The 24,804-nt window shown below is 35.0% G+C and overlaps 1 protein-coding gene across 1 annotated transcript; it reads right to left on the reverse strand.

The window, feature by feature from the left end:
* Nucleotides 1–8,786: 8,786 nt before the first annotated feature.
* LOC121419215 (forkhead box protein G1-like) lies at nucleotides 8,787–13,074 on the reverse strand. Its single transcript, XM_041613573.1, has one exon. It carries the CDS (start codon nucleotides 12,827–12,829, stop codon nucleotides 11,291–11,293), a length of 1,539 nt encoding a protein of 512 aa, XP_041469507.1. The 5' UTR covers nucleotides 12,830–13,074; the 3' UTR covers nucleotides 8,787–11,290.
* Between the last annotated feature and the right edge of the window lie 11,730 nt (nucleotides 13,075–24,804).

The raw sequence follows: 24,804 nt of genomic DNA on the forward strand, positions 1-24,804 counted from the left end.
ACAAAATGACAACTTCCTAATTAAAATCGAGCGACAGTTCAGTCCATGATTAGAGAATAGAGTGTTTATTTAGACTTATTTCAAATTTAATCACTTTGTTCAAACTATGATAGTATACAAATTAAATGTTGATATTGATTTGTTTAGTGCAGAACAAACAAACAAAAAGTATTTTCCACAACATTGTCTGTATGCATGCATGGTCATCTATTGTAGGATTCAAAATTGTGTTGTGGAATAGTCTCAATAAATGCAAGTTCAGACAAAGTGCATGAAATACCATTACGTTAGCTGACAAAGGTCATCTATGATAGTATAGCGAGGTGGATACACCTGGAAAAATTTTGACAAGTGTCAATTTAAGGATTGAATTACAATAACTGATGAACAGTCAAAAATATACAAATAAAACTCGAGGAAACCATTCATTGACATGATTGAGTTCGTATGAAAATTAGAGAGCAGAAAGACAATATGATTTTCAAAAAAGTGCAACAAAATATTTTTGTTTGTTTAATAATTGGGAAGAAATATTTTGTGATAGGGTCATGTGTCGTTCAAAGTTTGTCCGGCCAAGCATGAGGGATAAGTCTTAACAGACAGTCGTAAAAACACACTGCGTGAAGAAAATTTGTGCAACAAAAAATATGAAATGTATTAAAATTATTCTTTTTAAGTTTCCTCAATTTGTATACAATCGTTACTTCCTGAATATTTAGTGATTCATCATGAACAGCGAAATTGCATTTGGCTATGAATAGGAAGATACCAATAGTTGAGTGTTTTCTTTAGTTTTCCGTAGACATTTAGTGAGCAAAATTTAGAAAAATAAGAAATTACTTAAACCACCTGGATGTGCTTAACATTATATTTTCATTATTATCATATCGAACGCTATTTTCAAGAATCTTTACAATATGGATTTCAATATTATGATTTCTAGCAGCTGTTTATTTCGACAGTGGCGGAACAAGTCCCGATGTACGATGTAAAAGAATATCTTAAAAATCAGACGACGGATGGTTGATTGAAACGATTGTACGATGTATCCGTCGGCAACGCTTTGATTCATGTTGTATGTTGTCTGATCTTCCACTGGTCTGGGGACCATTTAGCACAAAATTTTGCGATCAACCGCAATGCTGAAACAAGCATTGTGATTGGTCAAAGGAAGGTTTTTTTAAATGAGATATGCATACAGCAATGACCTTAAGTGGTGTGAAAATTTAAGATTGATTACTATTACTTCGTTTTACAGAGCCCTCAGCGTGACTCTGGTAAAAACTGCCACAATTCGAGTTTTAAAAAACAAAAGATTTATGCATGGTGAATATGGCCAAAATTTGTTACGATTCTCGACATTTAACTCATGCATGTGATCAAACGGACTGGTTTGATTTTCATGAGAATTCTCGTCATTTTCACGTCAGTTTGCCTATTGAATGGAAAAGTGTTCGCTTGTCTAAAATTACTCTATTTAGAATAGAGTCAATGACACGACTGAGGTCCCGATACTCAACGTTTCCCTGAAAGATATCTAATCACAAGCAAGATACAATACAAAAGGGGCACTTTATAAAGATTCTATAAAAAATGACTAGATTACCAGCACCTTTGTAATTCTGAAAAGAAGTCATAAATAGAATCTATTAAGTACCCTCGCATAAAGTAACTGTTCAAATTTAACAGGAGATTTTGGGGTGGGAGGGGGGGGGGCGTTTAAACATTTGATTTTATTTTGCTCAGTTAAGAATTAATGCAACAGCCGAGGTTATATTCCATAGTCATGATAGGTGTTATGGTAGAGAAGAAGAGATAAAGAATATACATTATTTTCTTCTCGATTCAAATGATTGCTATCTTATCAAGGGAGACAGATCCAATAATGGTGTAAAAGGTATCTCGTAATCATTCTACGAAACTGAAAAAAACGAGATATTCCCATTCTGTCAATACTGAACCCAAACAATGCAAGACCATGCACGAGCAAAGAGCATCCGAAAGTGGACCAACTGAATAGAAAGGATAAAGAATCTAGAATATGGAATCCACTTGGTTCTTAATGTGATATCAAGCCTCTCTCGTTGACAGAGGTTTTGTATCTATGTCCCCTAGCCAAGCAACCGCTACTAGAGTTGTCATAATATACAACACGTTCTCTGTATTCTTTAAATACTAAGTTCTTTAAAAATAATGTAACCTGCTTATAGAAGATCTTAAACACCCTTTTCTCTCTCAAGTAAGCGTACTCCCTTCTCCAGGTCAATGCCACGAAACATATGTCGATTTCTGTTTTTCAAAGACCTTGTTGTACATCTTGGTATCTATCGTTTATTTGAAATAGATTATTTTCAATCAATAAAATATTGATCAAATTGTATTGATTGAAATACGATACAAGTTCTTGCTATTTTCGATAAAGGCCGTGAGAAAATCAAACAAAGTGGTTAAACTTAGTATTTCACCCTTTATGCGAACAATGTTTGCCCGGTTCTCATTGCGCACATCACGTTAATAACAATATTGACTAATATGAATTGAGCCGTACATTTCATATTTACTCTCTCTTAATTTTGAAATATTGTTAAATACACCATGCTATGGATTATCCTTCGATTAACATGGTTTAATGCTCACATTAATTATTGTGAGTCATAGAAGCAATTATTCAATATTGTTATTTTTTACAAATCATTTGACTGGTAATTGTTTTCATTAACTCAAAATGGCCCTAAACATGTGAATGTTCGCATAGGTTCATTTTAGAGCGAACAACTACGAAGAAGAATAAGAATTAATAAAAAAAAAATTTAAGTCATTTTTCCAATCTGATATTTTCCATTTTTTCATCTCTCACTCTCTTAAAAACTTTCTCAGTGTATACTATGGTTCATTGCGGCGCTGAGAACCATTCTCTGTTATTTTTCCGTTACATATAAATGAAATTCTATTTTGAGTTATTTTTATATATGTATATATATAAGTCCCGTGCAAGAGTAGCATACTAATCTGTAATTCAAAGACGTGTCACAAATCACTTTCTTTGAATCGTAGTTGCAATTTGTCTGCAGTACATCAAAGACTATAAATTTTAGCAGTGCCTCACCATTCCAGAGTCAGACCAACTCGGTAGTAAATGAAACAGCGTGAGGGGTCAAAAGTGTATACTGATTTATAGGAATAGAAACATATGCGAGAATATTCGCTCATATAGTAAATTTCCTACAATAAAGATTTTAAAAGATTGATTTATTTCGTACAGGCATAGATTTTATTTGAATTAAATGTAAATGGCATGAATTCTATGCTTTATGTCCGTCATAGAAAGAAATCGAAATAGGATATGAATAAACGGGGGAACTAGTAAGCTTAAGTAAGTTTCCTCTTTTTATGATTACTCGAGAATCTTAATTGCGAGGACCAATGAAACTTATCAAAAGCAAATGAAATCTTGTTATCTTCAAAGGAATATAAATTTCTCTTCAGATATCAGATTTTAATAATATCGATGAATCAGAGGATTCCCTTATAAAATAGGAATGATGAGTGAGAATGATAGGAAAACGGGGGAGGGTGGGGGGGGGGTAAAGACTTGATAAAGGTGCGTGCCCTTATGGAGCCATTCAGATATAATTTATAAATTATATTAATCATCAAACATAGAGCTTACTTCTATGGGTTCTAAACGATTTGATAGGCAATGTATCCCTTAAAAATACATTAGCATGATTAAGGGGTAAGAATCGCATCAAAGGGTGTATTTTCAAAAGTATTATTTGCTATTAATGATTTGAATAAGTTGCACCCATAGAATTAGAATGATGTTTGTGTACAATCTTAAAATGTTGGAAACATACTGCCCACACAACAATTTGGTTAAAAAATTATCCAACTCTGGGTGGTTTTCAACCAATAAGCAAAAGCACACATTATTGGTTTACAAGTACTCATTGGATAAGGTTTTGACCATTTGATGTGTGGACCATATGTTGCCAAACATTTTTAAAAGTGTATAATTTCAGGAAAAACGAACAATCATTGAAAAGCAAGGGTGGGCTCTTTGACTTATGAGCAAAATAAGTAGTTGTGTACCATATGTCGTTTATTTCCTGCTTCCTGTTATGACAGGGAAAAAAGTTTTGAAATATGCCAAGTATAATTATAAAGTTATCCGCTCTCCATAAAATTGGATGTACGCTAACCAAAGCATGTCTAATTGTTCTCCAAATTATTAAACTTATTCGTCCAATTACCTCCCTTTAAAAATCACTGTTACCTCCGCTGTTTAAGGTCAATTAAAAAAATCATAAGCAAACCTCATTTTCATACCAGAATCATGAGAGAAGAATTTCATATTAATCAAATCGTTTGAATAATTGTTACTTCATGGTTTTGAGTTCTAGTTACGGTTATCAGTTACACAGCACATCTTCTATTGACTGTAGTCAGCTTATTGGAACCCTAGTGGTTTGGTAATAATTCCTTTCATATCAATAGTATACAATCAAGCGAGACGTACAGACGGATTTGCTTGCAAACTTTACTTTATTTCTCATTAAACCCGGTCTCCAAAGTACGCAGTCTATTCAAGAGCGTTTTCTTCACCTCTCTTCTTTGTTTCGAGTAGTATTGTTTCATGGAGGAAACTTCCTGATAATAATATCTTAAATGCCATGAACGTAAATACGGATTCTTCGCCAGATATTTCAATGAAGATCATGATCCGGATGGTGGGATGTTACTGAAGCGAGGGAGGGTTATTATCGAAAGGTGCATAGAAATTAATTGGTATGGAACCTCCGAAACGATAAAGAATTAGCCTAAACGGCAAACAAAATATTCCTTTTTTGCGTCAAGTAATGGAAACATTCTGTTTGTAAAGATGACTTTGGCTTTCAGGAACAGTCGAATGTAAATCCTGCCACAACCTTCGAAATCAAAACAAACATATAAATGTGTACACTATACAATAGACCAGATTTACAAAGCAAGAGAGAGAACGGTGTGATAGAAAGAAAATGGGGAGAGATGAATAAGAATATGAAACGTTTGGTTGAAGATGATAATAAAAACATACTATATATTCATCCATTCACAAACAAGAATTTTAATGCAGTAATTAGTATAGAGGGTTGTGGGGGGGGGTTAACATTAAAAAAAGCCAAACGCCTTTCGAAGAGTATCCGTTCCTTTTGTTCACTATCAACACGTTCAGGAGATAATGAAAATGCATAGTATAGCGCCATCTCACAACAACTCACTTTCTTTCTCTCTGCCTCTCTCTCCCCTTTCTCTCTCTGTCCCCCTCTCACACCCTCTTTTTTCTATATCCCTATCATAAAACGCTCAAATGCACACTTACACAAATATACCCACACAGTTTTTCATCTGAGCAATTCTCGTAAGGAAAAGTATATTCTACGGGCCTACATTCAACCTTGACGATGAAAAAGTGAACTCATGTTTTTTCTTCAAGATAGAACATCGAGAACACCGATATGCTGATATCTTGTTTATTCTGAAGGAAACCTACACAGCTACCTTAACTCTCCAGTGGGTTCTCTATTCATGTATTTTTATTTGGTATATTATCTGTGAACGTTTTGATTGGAGTTATCGTAATTAATGAAAGAAAAATCAATTTATATTAAAAAAAAAAGAAATAAAAGAAATGGAAGTGATATCGTAAAGTAAAGATGTGTTTTAGCGAGAAAATACATTGGTTTTATTATTCATGTAATTTGGGGGTTATTTAGAATACCAGTATGACATTTTCAAATTGAGTCAAATTGTAATAGATTAATACAGAGAGAGAGAGAGAGAGAGAGCACCAGAGAAATCACAGAGACATGGGGAGAAGGGGGGGTCTGGAAAGTGGGTGAATGAGGGTAAATATCACATCAATGCATTGAATATTTACATCAGTGTTACTAACAAAGAAGCAGAATGGATTAATTTCCGATTAGAACAATACAATTGACCAACTAACTAAGTTAAAATAAAATCAAGTTCACAGAATTTATATTTGGTAAAAATGTGTTGTTTTTTCCACTATTGAGAAGCAGGATTTGAATTTTTTCACAGATAAACAGACAAATACATAAATAAATGAAAATAAATAAATAAGCAAATAAATAAATTATAAAATGTATGAACAAGGAGATCCCATAATAATTATTTTTCATATAGCTAACTAGATAATATAAGCAGTTTGAAACGTATTTTTCCACATAAGAAATCACTGGTTGGACAACAGCTTTATTTGATTATTGGGAAGCATTAACATTTTGGCCTTTCATGCTTTTTTTTCAATATCATTTATTGTAAGTTCCAACAGTATTAATTTAAATCAATGTTAAATTAGAAGTATCATACCCATTGTGGTATTAATTTTAGATGTATTATCAACCCTCTTTCCATTGTGTACATTCAGTTCACATCCGAAAAGGAAGAAGAAGAAGAAGAAAAAGGAGGAGAAAAAGAAAAAAGACAAAGAGGAAGAAGAAGAAAAAGAAGAAGAGAAAGAAGAAGAAAAAGAAAAAGAAGTAGAAGATTATGATGATGAGGAAAAAAGAGAAGAAGAATTTCAGATATCAATCATGTCGTGAATAATATGCACAGTAACAGTATATTCAGCTTGTTGAAGAGTTGTATAATGTTGCTCTTTTAACATGTTTAAATGATGATTCCTCATGTGAGCTACTCATCTGTCTTTCACTTCACCGGTCATGATTTAACCAAGCCATTCTCAAATGGATCTAAATGTTTAAATAATGAGTCTTGAAGGATGTATTAATCTCATTCATTCCCCTTCTAACCTTAGCTTTGATCTTCTTTCAATTCTGAAATTTCTTCCATCACAATCAGCTATAGATATAGATGAAGATAAGAAGCCATGACCGAACGAGTGTTTACGGGTTAATACAATGTGTTTCACTCGAGTTACAACATAGGCATCATATGAACGTTATGATATGCATATAAGCCAATAGAGTCATGACCCGTGTTATGTTGGTGTTAAGCTAAGTCTCTAAATACAATTCAAAATGCAACACGCCCTATCGAATTGTAACTATCACATCTGATAACTTAGTACCTCATTCATATTTGCTGCTGCAATTAAGCATTTGATGTGAAACGGAGCTTTGAAATCATGACGCACTTTACTTCTGAGTTGGAATCTAATTAGGGCATGGTTTGAAAGGGGGAGAAAGAAAAGGTAAAGTGTCGTCGTCATACCTGCAAACACCATGTTAGCGCCGAGCGAAGCCCGTAAGTGCCTCCTTGCTAAGGCTTGTGTTGTTAAAACTTGTAAACGTGGATTAAACGCGCATCGCCACTTCTCTTTGGGCGTGTTTGTTTCGAAATACCCCAGAACAAAATGTCTCACTCAGCCCTTCTTTCAATAATTTCACAAGTGAGTTAAATATCCGAAGGGTAGGATTGTGGAGAAGAAAATTAGTCAATTTGGGGTTTACATTTCAATAGCGGTTTGAAGTCCATTTTACTCCAGTAAAATCTCATTGAGAAATCGAGTTGTAAATAGTAAATTGCTTGACCCACATAATTCTCCGATTCACAAACGGGGTGAAGAAAACCAAAAATATTTTATTTTCGATCTTTCCAACACTTAACTGGTGTTCATATAATTAATTTACTCATTTATTCATATAGTGTACTGTAATATGCACTTTTATTAGCGGGAGTCTATTGGCATTTTAAAGCAATATTGTAATTCTCATCGTTATTTCTTGTTGTTGATGATGATGTTGTTTAAATGAAATGATTCATTTTGGATGTGTTTTTATTTTCAACGTTGTGATTGCAGCAAAGTTTTAAGTTAGCAAACTAAACCTAGCTTGTATATATTTCTATCCATTCTATATGATATGTCATTGACCAAACTGTTAGAAGATTGCTACTTACAAAAAAAATTCCCGCAGCAGAGTCTCGAGAACACCTGTAATCTTACTGCACTGCGTAATATTACATGCATTTGTGTAAAACTACAGAAAATTGGTATTCGGTGTATGTGAATTTATTTATTGTAATAAACATTTTCACCCTTTTTTAAATACCAGTTGTGTAAACTTGTAGGAAAATTATAGAAAATCTTTTCTGTTACAACAATTTACCGAATAAATTGGTTATTTCTTTCCGTAAAATCTGTTCATAATTGTTTTTATGTAAAATATTCATCTTTTTTCTCACAGAAAAATAGATTTCCCTCTAGAGTTATTCTTCATACAAAGCAATATATTGAGTATTCCAAAATGAATAGAGTTTGAAAGAGATAAAAACTAAATCAGATAGGATATTAAATAAAAAATAGATTCTTTTTATGAATAAAATTTGAAATCATATTCATAATCTGACTTGTTCCTGCTAAATTAGTTTGTAATCTCAGAAAGTCAGTTATTCATGACCATGGGAATCAGTAATTGTAATTATCGTCTTCACTATCATAATCATTAACACCGATATCACCATTGTCATTATCATATAACCACATCGCCATCACCATCATCATCAGATTAATAATATAATCATCATCATAGCTATTACCATCATTGCGATCACCATTACTACTGTAATGTATCATCATCATCCTCATCATCATCATCCTCATCATCATCATCATCATCATCCTCATCATCATCACCATCGACAGTTTCATAGGCATCACCATATTTATCGTTTACAAACAAAAAGCACATCTCTGCATTCTTCACTTCAGACGAAAGCACTCACGAAATAGATAAACAAGTTTTTAACAGCAATTACCATTGAATGCTTCTGGATGTTTTAATATTTCATAAGTTTATACAACGTTTTCTTTTCCGATTGTCGCTCAATAACACATACAATTTACAATAATTATTACAATACGCATCACCATTGCAGAAAATATGATTTTGTTCCGGGGGGGCACATTGCTACATAAAGTGAATTGTTATTTAACCTCTTTATTTCCAGAACATATTGGTGGAAGAATCAAGTATTTAACAACAAATCAAGATAAAGACAACGCTTTTCCAAGAAACAAAGAAAGAAAAGAAATAAGGGAGCCCACGCACCCTATTTTTAAAAATAAAAATTGTTTCTAATACTTTACCAAAACATAATTATGATTAGTTATTAATATTTACCAAAGCTTAAAGCCAGCTTCACAGTTTAAAACAATGATAATGTTTTCAACAACAAAATAGTATTACATTTTGATAACGTTTAATAATCCAATCAAAAAAAGAACTACATAATTGGTTGAAAATGATTCATAATCCAAACTGAATCAAAACAATATATAAAATCACACATCTCTTCAACAAGTCTAAAATCTGATATATTTTGTCGAGCATCTGACATCATTCCAAAAAGTTGTAATTGAAATCTCATAATTTATAAGAAATTCTATACAAATTACAAAGCATAATTTACATCAAAAAAATATATTGCACCTGCATTTGGACTGCTAAGTCAACTAACAAAAGTTTGTTTAAAAATCTTAAAAACGATTATGCACGAACATCGAGTTTAAATATTTATTTAAAATCACATACCCCAAAATAATAATAATTAATAATAAACAAAAAATTAAGGAAAAATCAAATCGAAGCAGCAATCAAAATAACACCTACTTCTTTCTGATTGTCATAATTAATTTTGCATGCAATATAAGCAATAAAAGTTTAAGATATCATTGAGTTGCATTTCAACTGATTGTCACAATAGTAAACAATAATGCTGATTGTCTCTAACATAAATATGATTTTTGTCATTGTCACAGCATGATAACGTGAGTTTCATTAGAACTGGTTTCGATATATGACATTATCTGAACATTACAGAACAAAAAATTCCGGAAAAGGGGTATATCTTCATTAGTATTACCCCAGCAAGCGATATATACACGACCGACACAAAAATTGACTCCCTTGCTTGTCTAAAATGCTGGTAATATCAAATTTTGAAGAAAAAGGTTTTCACGTCACAACAATACACATGTTGACCTTTTAATAGCATTTTAAAACTCTGTTTATCGAGTATTTAAAACAAAGCTTGTGCGTTCGTGAAATATATACAGTATAACATTTAACTTTCAAGTTGACTGCAGAAATACATTCAATATCAAAGAGCAAAGGGTTTTTCGAAAAGGACAAATTTTTTAAAGCTAAATGTTGGCGAAATTAGCAAAAGCATTTAAAGGAAAATGATTTTCGGATTGTCGTTTACTTTTGTTTGACATAATCACGAACTCATTTGAAAGAAATAATACCCTTTTTGTCTGTCATAATTCGCTGTGGTTATAAAAAGTAAAGCATAATGTATTAGTAACAATTTGAAGAAGAAAAAACGGACTGTTTATGTTGTGATAAAACATGGTCATTTATCTATTCACTTTTACATCTTAGAACATTTATGAATAAAATAATTCAATCTAAACAGATTGAATTTTAAACTGCCTGATATTTTGTGTGAAATAATAACAAGATCCGACTCTATACACATCCACTACATCATGTAGAGCGTGCAAGCATTTTATACACAAAATAGTACAAACCATCTGGAAAAAAATATGTAAAATATCATTTATAGGTAAAACTATGAAAACCCAACATTATATGCCCCGACAATTTATTTTTATCCACAAATAAATGTCAGCAGTAGCCTTTCGGCCTAGTCGGTTGAGTAAAATTTGTCTCCATTTTCCACTGAGTTTATAATAACTGAAAAATATGCACGGATTGTTTACTAAAGAAAAATAAAAATGATGAGTGAGGGAACATCAAAATAAGTGGTGGTAGTGGATGTAATAAAAAAGGCCATACTGATCGTGCTTAAGAAGTGTTATAATATAAGAATTCAAAAGTATAATAAATTTCATATAAATTCACTGAAGAGCACATTCCCATCGTCGTCGACTTCACAATTTTCCCAATGATAAACAATTTGATTTGATGTTATCATTTAAGCATTGCTTGAATAAAATACCAGCTTCATTGATTAGTGATGACAGCATGTTGTTAAAGTCGAAAATTAAGTTAAGAAAAGGGGTTTATGCAAAAACTAAAATGGCCCATGCATGTTATTAATAAGTACCTTTATTTTCTTGAGGAATCATAAAAATGGCAGCAAAATTATCAATATTTGAAAACACTTTCTTTCACTTAATAATTATTTCATGCATGAATACATTTACAGGAAAACAATTTCCAACATTGCATGAATATTTTTTTTAGAGTCACAAAGTCAATATTGCAAGTCCTGAATATAAAGTTCTAGTGATAGTTTACTTGCCGTGAATAGGCGGAGCTTGAGGCAGAGCCGATACGGGTAGCATCCCGGGAGGGAATACAGGTAGTCGATGGGCCAAGCCAGCCGAGTAAAGGTCAGCATAAGATGAACCAGGTTGTAGAGGTTGTGTGTAAGATAGATGAGGATAGCAACAACCTGATGTAGGGCTCTCACTCGATGTGCTGACCTGAAGTTGGGGGAGCCCGGAGCAAACGAACCCTGCAGCTGCGGCAGCTGCTGCTACAGCCATAGCGGAGTTGGGCGAACCCAACCGTGCAGTCGGAGATACACTATAAGGTGAATCTTGTTGACTGAGAAGCCGCTCCACTGAGAAACCATGCCCGGGTATTGGTTTGGGTAGCGGGTGGTTGCCCGGGAACAGAGAGGCGGAGTCGCATGGTCCCGATCCACCTGTAGCAGTGAGTCGCTCGGCGGAGAGTCGCTCAGCCGTTATAGCTGCTGCTGCCGCTGCGGCAGCGGCTGAGCCGGGCATGTCGTACCTGAGTGCGGGATGGTTGTGATGTGCTGGATGTGGGTATGGTAGGAGGGGTCCCGATGGCCAATACATATGATATGGTTTATCAGTCCTTAGTTGAAATGGGAAACCACCATGCATGTAAGGAACTCCTCGTTTTAGCTGAGCTAAGCGATGATTACGGGAAGCTGCTGTTGTTCTCCTCCTCAGCTTTCCCGTGGTACCCCCAATAAAGACATCATCGCTTGAAGGGTCCAGCATCCAATAATTTCCCTTGCCTGGATCATCGTAATGTCGAGGAACTTTCACAAAACATTTGTTCAAACTCAGATTATGACGGATTGAGTTTTGCCATCCCTGCTTATTTTCACGGTAATATGGAAAGTTTGTCATGATGTATTCATAGATACCATTGAGAGTCAGTCTTTTCTCTGGACTTGAACGAATGGCCATCATGATAAGAGCATTGTAACTGAAGGGAGGTTTCTCACCGTATTTGTTTCTTGGCACACTATTCGTTGTAGAATTACTGTCCTTTTCTTTCTTTTCCTCGTCATTCTCATCTTCCTTCTCCTTCTTATCACCATCATTCTCATCTTTCTTTTCGCTCTCCGGCTCTGTATCGCTCATTTTCTGTTCTTCATCATTCTTGTGGTCATGCTCAACATCAATGTCCTGATCATTCACCATTTCCTCTTCCATTTCATCCTTGGGGGTGAGCTCGCGATGATGTCTTATAAAGCTTTCAGAGTCATTAATGACAGTCTGGTTTGAAGGTGGTGACTCCATTCTGGTAATAGGCTCATGTATCTTCGTCATGACTGGATGATGCAGATGGGGAGGAGTATGCCGATGTTGAAGAAGATGATGGTGGGGATGATGGGGATGTTCACGTCTAACAATGCCCCCTTCCTTAGGTGACAACATGCTCTCCACTGAAAATAACCCCTTGCTCCTGTGAAGTGGAGGTGGAGCCGGAGTGGAGTGAGGAGGGGGCAGGCTAGCATTCATCTCCTTCTCCATGTATTCCAGCTTCACCATTTTCCGATGAATGTGCATGAAAAACTTGAAGTACTTCTTGCTAAATACCAAGGCGGAGAGCTCCCTGGCAATTTATAGCCAATGAAAGATCGACAATGTCGCTGGCAGTATAAGACAGAGTTCAGAGCGCAATAATGATCAAAAGTAAGAACAATATCTGATAGAAGATGTAGCAATAGCACGGAATGACGAGTTGACCGACTTCCTACATCGAACGCTGTCTTCTGGATTTGTGTGATGGAACAAGGGCATGGGTTTGTGTATATCTTTCATTGCAATGTGTGTGCGCAGCCTCGTACTGCCCGTCCAAGCGAAGAAAAGTAGAAGAGAGAAGTCACTTGTCAATTACGTCGCCGATGCGCTAGCCTGTGGCGACCAATCAGATAGCGCGAAAGTGAAGCGACGAACCGTCGGTAAGAGTAGTTAATCTATCCTTTACATTTGACCAATCAAAAGAGCTTTTAGACTTTGCACACCTGTTTGCTCTTGATAGTGGCGGCTTCCATTTGCTTATACATACAAGGCGCTTTTGATTTACAAAAACGCTTCGGTCTGATGCTAACCAGGCCACATACCCAAATAACCACAATTATCATTTTTTACCTATTTAAACAATATCTGTCGCCTCTCGTATTTACTTCTTTTCTTTTAGTTCATCATGCAAGGGCGTGGGAAAATGATAAATTGCCTAATAATTCAAACGCTCCATTTATTTCGAGTTTATGTGTTGTATAAACAAGGGTTCAAATTAATTTTTTCTATACTGTCATTAATTATCATCGTGACGATTTGAATTAAATGATTTCATTTATTTTCAAGAATAACCAGATTCATGTGCATTTATTAACAAGTACTTGTATTATGATGGAGTTATTCAAAATCCTGATCATGATGAATATTAAAGAAAACGATAAACATGTGAAATAAATAAATCAATTACAATGGTAACTTTCGGTTGCCTATGTTGTTATATATTCAATATACTTAGTTATTTAAAAAACAACATATGAAATAAAATAAATATGCCTGTGACTGACATTCAGGTAGGGAGAGATGATATCTGTTGACAACAAATAGACAACATTCGACATTATTTAATTCTTTATCTTTCTTCTTTTACGCCTTTTCCATCGTTTGTCGTTTCGTTATTTCTGTAATTTTCTTTGATTTTAATATACAGTATATATCTTGTATATTTCAAGAGGTTTTGTTTTCTTTTGGAGGTTCTGTTATCACACGCATTAAATAATGTGCTCCATAAGCGTTGGTTTATTTCTTATCAATGATAAACTTAGGGTATTTTATGGATGTTGCTGAATTTAAGAATAATAATATGCAAGAAAAAAACATCAGGCATCCAGGGAGCAGGGGTTCAGTATTTTTTTCTTCCTTTTTGCAATGGTGGATTATCCAGGGGTCATGTCAACATCCTTGAGTATACCGGGTGAATGTGTAGAGGTTTTGTGGCTCAGTGGATAACCACGAGGTCCAGGGTTCGAATCCCACCGCACCACTCCATAGCAAGGCGTTTATCTACATTTACCACTCTCCATCCAGGTGTACTAAACGGGCACGCAGTAGGGAGAAATTCTTTGAATGGTCGATAAGAGAAGCCGTGCTAAAGCCGGGGTAATAGTATGCAGCGCTTAGAACCATTTTAATTATATTAAGCCCTATATAAATGTTGCATATTATTATTATTATTGTAGTTATGGATATTATTATATTATCATCATCATCATTATTATAATTAAAATGAATCAATTAAAATAAATATTAATCTATCTCCATTTGATTTTTTTTACGTCATTAAGGCGATGGTATACCAAACATATTTTGAATGCTCTATTATGACCATGGGTAGTGGAAACACCTATATATCACACTCGGGTAGTGACTTTCTTATGTTTAGCTCCTAACCAATGTATTTATATTGAACCTTTGAGAAAACAAATGTTGAGTATCTTAGGAAGGAAATGCCTAGGTATAGGATCAACGTGGTGCTTGACAAATCACCTAATTCCGACTTGCCCCTTAGCCAATGACTAGGGCTAAGAACAACATCATAAGTGTATCTCTTTCCCGCTTTTCCCCTACAAGAGCAATGAACTCTTTCCTACGAAGTACCTGCCCACACAACCAATGCGTAAGTTTTACCTATAATGGTCAGAATTTAAAAAGAGAGATAGAAAAATCTACAGAAATATGAAACAGTGCTCATTGAATTTTGAAATGAACATCTAATGATCAACATACTATTTAAGCATGATGTGTTCAAATGGACATCTAATGATCAACATACTGTCTAAGAATGATGAAACCACTGACTTCTATATAACTATCAACCGTCTATACTTAGCTAATTATAACCATTTACATGCTCGGAAAAAATATACGATTTCTATGCTATTTTAATTTTTTAAAGAATTGTGATATCTCATAGTAAAATCGTGTTTTATTAGATAAAATATTGATTTAATTCCACGGCTGTTGTTTGAAAGGTAGATTACAGGCAGTTGCATAAGAGTCTTGTATATTCCCGTCAACATATTTTTTGTTTGTAGCTCATTATATAGAAGCGGTAAATATCGGAAAGCATCGTAGTCATCTTGCAGGTTAAAACAAAGAGGAGTGACGTAAAAAAAACTATTATCGACAAGCAACAGGACACATAAAACTGGTACTATTACTTTCTTACCATGATGAATTATATTGAAAAAAGGATATATTAAATCACATTGTAGAATAAGATCAGATATTTAGCATTTATCAGAAGAAAAGAGTATATGATATTGATTACGAATTGTTCTCGGCAATATCAATGATGAAATATAATACATTCTATAAACAATACGTAAACATTAGCTAAACGCCACAACAGAATATTTCTACATGTGGAAGTTATAGAGATCCATGCATGGTTCGAACCACGTCTGGGGTCAGGTCTTTAATTCGACGATGACATTAAAATCTGTCGCTAGACGAAATTTTTATTATATCTGATTGATTTCTTTTCTCTTTTTTTTTGGTTTAAAATGTTAATATTTGTGGGTTAAAATTTTAACGTTTCATACGTTGTAAAAAAAAATGCACGAGCACGCACCCGTACAAAGACACATTTACCGCACTCAAACACACGCATGCACACATTTAGAAAATTATTTTCTTGTTCAAAATAAAAATAGCTTCGTGATACACATATACACTGGAAAAAAAACGCATTCGCTACAAGAAAATTAAGATGAAACCGTAATTTTACGACAAAGTTTAAAGTGAAAATAACGTAAACTTTACGGTGAAAATAATGTAAAATAATGTAAAATCCAAATTGTTTGTCAGTACACCGTAGAAAATACGGTGGAGAGTAGTGCAAGCAAGTTGCCAGAAATTTACCCTATTTATTGAATAGTAAATTACCGGCAACTGCTGCGTGACACTCTACTTTAACTTTTATGGTTATTTTATTGTACAACTTTCAGGGCTTTTACACTTTTAACCATTTACTTCGGTCTTTTAACGCTAAATTTAACGCTATTTTCACTGTATTATTGGGCTAGAAAAGATTTTTTTTATCGTTCAAAATACTATTATCCTTTCATTCTTTTACAAATTTGCAGTGTAGGTTTTTGCATGTTGAGTTTGCGCCCGGCCCTTCCACTATTTTGGTCTTTATCCAATAACTTCAGTTGAACTCTGTCGTCATGTGTATATACAATGTTATTAACCCAAGATTGTTTTTACGTTAGAGTCCTAAATAACATCATCAACATCTTAGTACTTGATCGATAGACCTTTATGAAACATTGATGAACAATTTAAAAGGAAATAACCTGCAGTGTGGAAACAATCAACTAATTATCAAAGAGACAATACGCTCTGTTAATAAAGAATGGTAATTAATATCAATATAATTACTCTCAAGTTGATAGTAATTATAACCGTGACATATTCATGCTTAACGTAAGAATGATATCCACTAGTTTATTGACCCTTGTAAAAGTCTTAAAATTACTTAAAGGGTGACGAAGAAAACTGAAAATAATGATAGCTATAAACAGATAATGGAATGAGTATATTTGAAACTGCTGGAATATAGAACCTGATCTAAAGAGACTCTTGTCTTTAAGATATAATTTTTTTATTTATTGGTTTTAAATGTCGAAAGATATTTTCAACAATAGTTCCAAAACCCTAGGTGTTAAGTTTAACATGCAACATAATTGAATTAATATAAACATAATTCCTGCATGGTTGACAATATTGTGTACTATATTTGAAATACATTCTAAACTACGTTTACCCAGTAATTTGTCCATTGATATTTAGCAATGACAAAAGTAGTTTATTTATTTGTAGGTTATGAGAAACGTATTCATCATGTATTCATGATCGTTACAATACCCCTAACAGATCTGTCGTTTGCAGGAAACTGCGTCATAACAGAGCGTAATTTGTTCGCGGTGCACCTATGCCATGTATTACCCAACAAATTGATTCACTAATCTCCATTCCTTTTATAAAGTTTGTTCAATCTCTACAACCCACTCATGAGCTTCTAAATCCCAAAGGTTATCCATAGAATTATTGCATCAGAAAGAATTCTTCCTTTTGTAGGATATCCCACCAGCACAGGTAATTATCGGACAATTTTAACAAAAAGAGTGTACTTTGATTACACGAAACAGACACACAAGTGAGACCGACTGAAGATCGATAAAAGATTTTACTTTATTACCAATAACATACCATTGGTCAGTTTGGAGTAATTTTAGTTGATGTAACTGTAGCCTTACTACTGTGGCAGGTATCTTTGCAACTGAATCATGTGAATAGGGGCATTCTGGACAAGAATGAACTTTCACGGAGTATATATTCAACGATTGGCGGTATAAATGAATGCCGCTATACAATTATATTCTAAATGTGAGATTTCAGCTATAATAACGACTTATCTTAAATCATTATCACTTAAAGCACAATTATATTGAATCGCGCCATCTCAACATTTCGATTTAACGTACATCCATTATCATGATTACCCAGAAAATGTGTAATGAAATTAAAAAAAACACTGCGTACGTAAGCAACTTCTGCAAATATTTGTGCTTTTTAAGCAAAAATAATGGTACTGCGGATCTGCAACTGTTAAACCCATTTCCGCGTATCATCTACAGATCGATCTTTCAAAAATGTATTGTCTAAATCAAAATAATAATGTATGTTTGTACCTTTTGTTAGGGCCTTAATCTCTTAATTTTCAGACATACTATCGAATGTGAACTAATATTTTACTCTTGGAAATAAATACGAATAAGACATTTGAAATGTCAAAACTACACTATTATTACATTGATATAATGATCATGACTATGTTTACATGTGGTCTGGAGAAGAGTTTGATTAAAAGTGTAGTATATTTTGTATGTATGATATTAAGTATCAATTTTTAATAATACTGTTTGAATTTATCGGCAGTGTAAAAAAGATGGATGGAGACAGTAGGTACTGTAGAGGTATATAAATTTCTCAATATATATAGAAACAGATTTATTGCTATTATCATTATCTTTAAATTGATGGAACTTCATGCAATGCTAGATGTGAATGTGTCTCATATAGTGTAGATTCTGCTAAGGCACGACCAAATTAAAAAAAAAATCTCGTTTGATTTTACCAGTGAGCTGCTCTCAAATCTTTAGTTTGTATTCTCTTTTTCTTTACTGGTGGAAGCCCATAAAGTGTTCTTTAAATCTCCCAACTAATGCTTTGCCCAAGCTAATCTAAAGCAAGAGGATTTTGTAGGACGGAGCTAATCGGGCTAAGACCCTCGAATTGGCCTCGGGCTCTGCATACACTTCTTGTGTATTCTAATAAGCACGCCCTAAGGACTATGCCCCCCTTAAAGCCCCCTTCCCCATCTTTATTCTTCATTTTTTTATCCACCATCATTTTACTAGAAGGGTATAGTTGGGTGGAGTGCGGGGGTTTGTGCCGATCAGTGATTGTTTTGTGTTGGTACTTTCTTTCTCTCATGAATCCCAATAAATGAAAAGACAGACCAGTTCTTTTGTGGTCCATCATTTTGTATGTAACTTCTCTAAAATGCAAGCCTTGGTCCTAATCTGTGCAGCATCCTTAATATTTTGCTATTCGATAGTCGGATTTCGAGAGAACGAATCTTTCTATCCTTTTCACATCTGCGCCTGCAGTTTGTTGAACAATGTTTCTATTTATGGTTTGTAGTCATGCAGTCTCCTTTCAACATAAAGCATTCTTATTAGGTTACACATTTCTTACTCATCCATCCTCGTCCTGAATATTACTTCTACAATTAACCATTAATTGTGTCCCCATAAATTAAAACTGTTGTTTCACTCAGCAAAAAGTAGTTTTGATCATAGTTGTGACAGTGTTAAGGTTACTTATATTGTTTTGTTATCCAATAACATAACGCCAAGAAAGGGAGAAAGACAGAAAGGTCTTGGAAAGAGAGTGAATCTAGCAGGGAAAAAGAGTCAAGCCCAGAAGACACGATTACCATGATTACTGGCAGTAATATTGTATGTAAATGTTAATCCTCTTCCATCAAAGTGCTTTCATGTTTTGTGTCTGCCAGTACTAATTATGCTTTGAGGCTAGATTCGATGTTCCGGCGTTTAGCAATTACTGCTCGTAATAACATTAACAATAACGAATATTTTAGTATGTTTTCTTTTAAATATACCCTAAGGTATAGAATAGAGATGTTCTTGAGTTTAGAATGATTAGCCTTTCCTAGAGACTAGAGCTCAATTCATGATAAAGTAACGTTCGTTGTTTGCCAAAAAGCCATTGTGTAAATCTGCAGTCTAACTCTTATGGAAATGAAACTAGGTATTTACCAAAATATTATTGTGTGACACGATTTTTATGATGGATTTTAAACGTTTTGTACGAAAATTGATATATGTGTTAAAGGTCATAATTAATTACTAGCTCCCTTTTCTCTTAAATCTCGATACTTTTTTGTGGAAATCTGAGATCAATGTCACTCTGTAAAAAATATTGGGTACAATTTTAACCGACACGAAGGTAATTATGTGTCCAACCAATTTGGGGCAGTATTTTTACCCATTGCTGGAAGCATATTGTCCAGTAAGGTTAAAATATTAGCAGCTATTACTTTAGAATGGGTAAGATTTTCATCACACTAGATAAATAGAATGCCCAATATTGGTTGGACACATAATTACGCTCATGGAGCACTTTTAGCCAATATTTGTTAAAGTGCAGGGAAAGCATAGATAAGTCGTACTCTGAGAGAATACTGTATACCAAAATATCGTACATGTATTAATTTGAGAGCATATCAATGCATACAGCCTATAGGCTGCCATAATTAATGCTGAAATTCTTTGTGTTATTGGAGTTGGATATATTTCCCTGAGTTAGTTTAATATTGAATACTATCATAACTCTGTGCAATTTTTCTTTAGATCACCCATAATGCAATTGATCAGTCTTCTAATATTAAGAGTATCACTTTACCCTGCTTGAACAAGGACCCAACGTTATGAGTTGAAATCTGTTTTTCTTTCCTATCAAAACTTGTCATCAGTTCAATAGTCTTCGCTGGATTTAGAGATATATCGTCAACTTTTGATGACATTTTGGAGGCTGGGCGGAAAGAAGGGACAGGGAGAAGAAATGGGGCAGCTTAAAGCGGTATAGATACAGATATGGGGTGCTAACAGCTAGATCTACGTGCATCCCATCTGGTCGGTTAGGACCAAGTTGAAATACGAGATGGCAAGAAGACAAGCCGACGTGGTATCCCACCCAATTGTGTCATCTCCCATCATCATCTTTTACTCTTCTCCTTTCCTCTTTTCCTCTATACCTGTTATCCTTTTTGATGAAGTAGGCTGCTTGCCTGGATGCCTGCCACTCCCGATGCTCTCCTGCCATTTCCAGCTTTCTAGCTCGCAGTCTTTCTTGAAACCCTATCTCCAAAGTCTGCCCACAATTTGCCAACAAAACCCATCAACAGGAGATGTGTGTGCCGGTTGGTGGTAGACCCCAAAACGTGCCGCATCTCGCACGATGAACAGCGAGCGGGAATCCACTGGGTATCTCCCGGGACTCCAGTCGCACCGACCTCCATATATCTCGCTATCCATCACCCATCGACCTGCTCCCGGCAAGCTTTCCATATACGCGCTCCAACTGTGCTAGCTCAAGTGTCACACCAACAACATTTACAGGAGGAGTCCTACTAGCTCCCCTAGGGTAGCAACTTACACCTAACGCAGGCACCTTTTTCATACCTCACTTACACCACCAAAACCTACCTCCAAAGAGCCCCCATCATATCATATAGTCTGGTCGATGAACCCTTATAAATATTTTCACCCATGTCCCCTGAGTACCATACCTCCAAGACAGTAAACTGAACCCGAAAAGAGCCAGAGAGGAAGACAGTTATGTCACTTGATGATCTGGACCAAAAACACTAGAACCATCTTTTCTTTTAGATCTAATGAGTGTGTTTCCCTGTAAGATGTCAAAAGACTTGATTTCAAACATCAAACATGAGCGATAAAGAGAGCAAAGTGTTGTGTGATGAAACCGATCTAGACAGTCAACCAGGGGCTAAGAACTCGAGACCTGGTGATGCTGTTTTCATGCTGTAGGGTTGTGGGTTAGAAGACCATCAAACATGCCTACATCATCCCAGGTGGATCTTATACATTAACCCTCTCAATCTACACTCAGTTTACCTAAGAATATAACACCAATATACACATTGGAAACGAAATGAAATTATTTTCAACAGAAATAAAATAAATCTGATTTCGTTTAATTGGATGATAATTACTCCTCTTATCAGACATGAATGAGAAATGTGTGATTGAAAATTATAATATATATATATACATTTGTATGAAAACTAAAAGTTGTAAATTATACTGCATTTCACTGCAAGACTATAAACAAATTGGATCCTATTAGTTCAGCATGCAGACCAATGCACTTAATCATTGTCCATGTAAAAAAATGCAGATCCACAAATAACATAATTTTTGTCTAAATGCACACGTAAATATAATATAATATTTTCTTCCAAAATAACTTTTCTTCTGTTGGATTCCAAAATTTGATTTTAGTGATAAGCAATAAGCCTAAACATAAAATGTTTGTCAAACGTTGAAACTACTTGATATTACATTGAAATAACATTGAAATATCATTATGATATTCCAACAGTGTTTTCATTCATAGATTATGGGAGGTGTTTGCCAATGAAATACATGTTACATGGGTAATGAGTAAAAGCTAATCATACAAACTTAAAGCAAGTTGTGTATGCAATATATACCAAAAAGCTTAAATGCACCCGCTGACATTATATATAATTTTATGATTTTATGTCAAAGTTAGGCTGCTCTATTCATGTTTAGAATTATCGCATTTTTATCATTTTTATCAATTAATCAAATGGTTTACATCTCTTTCACTCTTTTGCATTTTACTGTGTAGTAACATTTTACATCGATGTGATAATAAAGATGGTAAACGAATGTAAAAAGGGGATCGTTCATCATTAATGCACCAGTGTGTTTATGCACCGTGCATGTTGAGTGTGTGCGCGACCGGGTATGGAGGGATAATGAGTGTGGGGGTGCGTGGAATGTATAGTGAGTGTGCAGAGTGAGGAGGAGCGGTGTGTGTGTGTTGGGAGGGCGATCGATAAAACTGGAATGAATTAGAAAATTAGTTAAATTAAACATCATGATTTACAGTTACATTATTTCAAGTGTGCCCGATCGAGATTGCAAAGTTAAGCAATTATTGAATTACAAAAAAAAGTCAGCTAAGTCAGTCGCGTATGCGAATGAAAGAATCATTAAGGTCAGATATATACTAATTTTTGTCCCTTTTTTGTCCGTACGCATATGATTTATCAGGAGCTATTTTTCTTTTTCAAATATACAGAGATATATGATAGGATATTTCTTATTAAAGAATACAAAAAAATATTGAATATCTACCATGATCGATTGATACACAGCATTCATTAATAAAGCAAAGTTTCAAATAGTTTACATCCGATTTCACTGCACTTGCCAATATTATACATATCTGGGTTTTTTTTATTTATACAAATAAACTTATTGTTGATGGAGGATTAGTTTCTAAGATTTGAATCATAAATCTATTTTGGAATTCGATGCAGGTCCTCGTTACAATCAATGAACTAACTGTAAAATGTATTTAACAAAAACAACAAAATGAATCACGAAGCAACAGTCACAGAATACGCATGATGCACAAATGTCCACCTAATCAGATGGGGAATTAATGAATAATGTGGAGCGGGTACAGGATCATTTTGTCGTCCCTTATGAATTGTGATTTTCATAGGGGTAACGTTAGACGATAATGGAATATTGAGGGGGAAGGGGGTGGTTTGAGGGATCATGAATTGAAGGATAGTTACGATGTGGTAGTGATGATGAAAAGGGCGATGATGCTGATTGTGGTGGTGGTGGTGGTGATGGTGATGATGATGATGATGAGAGTTACAATAATTTCTTTCATTCGAAGAGGATGTGAAAGGTAATGTATGACTATGATGTTCATTAGAAGATGCTATTGGAGTATATTTATACATTGATTGGGACTTTAAACTTTTAAATTAATTTGTTTGAAGTTAGTTTAGCCTTTTATTACCTATATCAATTAATATCAAAATAGTGACCTTGGGCATAGGCTCTTTATTACTTTAATCGCCATCGCAGAATCAATGCTAAAAAAAGAAGTACAGAAAAAGATTGTACAACTTTCCATCGCTGATGGCACCATGAAGTATCCGATAGAGCATTTAGAACTATCCCACCATTTCAAAACACTTCAAAAACTCTAATTTTTACAATGTCTATAGATAATCAATCCCCTATCTCCGTTCTCTCTTTTCAAGAGAGCAATTTATAACAGAATTCAAAGAAATCGTGACCTGATTGCGTAATGTGAACGTCATTAAATTCTTCTCTTTTCGGCAAATGCAAAAAAAGAGACGGGTCTTGTACTTTTTAGAGAGCATTTGACTCCTTAAATTGTGCTTTATTGTGAAGATGTCTTGGATGTCAGTGATACAGTGGAAGACAGGTTTCATTCCGCTGCTTTTGGTGCTACACACCGGTGCTCAAATTACTCTAAAGATCCGCTCTGAGGTGCATCTTTACTTTGGAGATGTGCGACACACATCGAGCATTAATGTCAAAATACATATCCCCAGCATGGAATTACACTGGTGCGTCAGGGGAGATGTACAGAAGGAGGTAAAAAGGCGGGAAAGTGAGGCCTTGTTGAGAGTGTTTTCGGTCGGCTGGTAAGCGATCGGAGAGGGCTGCATGTGAGGCGTAGCGATACGGTCATGGGGAATGCTAGATAGACGTGCTTGGCAGCAACTTCAAGTAGGTATGCGCGCAGAGTCGGGCGGTTGAACGTAAGTCATGCGCGTAGCCGGCGTGTTGGGTATCGTAAAGCTGGCTCGTGGTCTAACGTGTGTTGTCGCTTCTCCTCCATGTACTCAAGTATCTGACTCTTGACCCACCCTGGCCCGCCCCTCCTTACTCATTCTTGTATCGCCACAGCAGCTACCAAACAGGACTCGCCGCGGCATGTAAGTAGATACCTTAATGGCTCCTTGTCACACGTTGAGTGTCAGAGGCTAATTTGCCCCCAAACTTCGTCGGCGATATTTTCGCTGTACCCCTTGTCTTTGACCTTGGTTTATGGTCGTCCCTCTCCCGGCCTTTAAAACCAAAATGAAGTTGAAGGTGGCTGTGGTTTGATCTTCAGAGCTATATGTACGAAATAAGTCAAGAGGCAGACACATCTGACGAAAGGTCCTTTACATTTATGTACCGTCAGTTTCAACTTGAAGAAGGTGATGAAAGTCTGGGGCGGTTAACCAAAGACAAAACTGTTTACATACCTTGCCCTTTCCT

This window comes from Lytechinus variegatus, chromosome 7, assembly GCF_018143015.1.
Source record: "Lytechinus variegatus isolate NC3 chromosome 7, Lvar_3.0, whole genome shotgun sequence".
Taxonomy (NCBI): Eukaryota; Metazoa; Echinodermata; class Echinoidea; order Temnopleuroida; family Toxopneustidae; genus Lytechinus; species Lytechinus variegatus.

What these genes read in the sequence shown, in the direction of transcription:
- LOC121419215 (XM_041613573.1), bottom strand. Translation starts at nt 12,829, where the DNA reads ATGCACATTCATCGGAAAATGGTGAAGCTGGAATACATGGAGAAGGAG.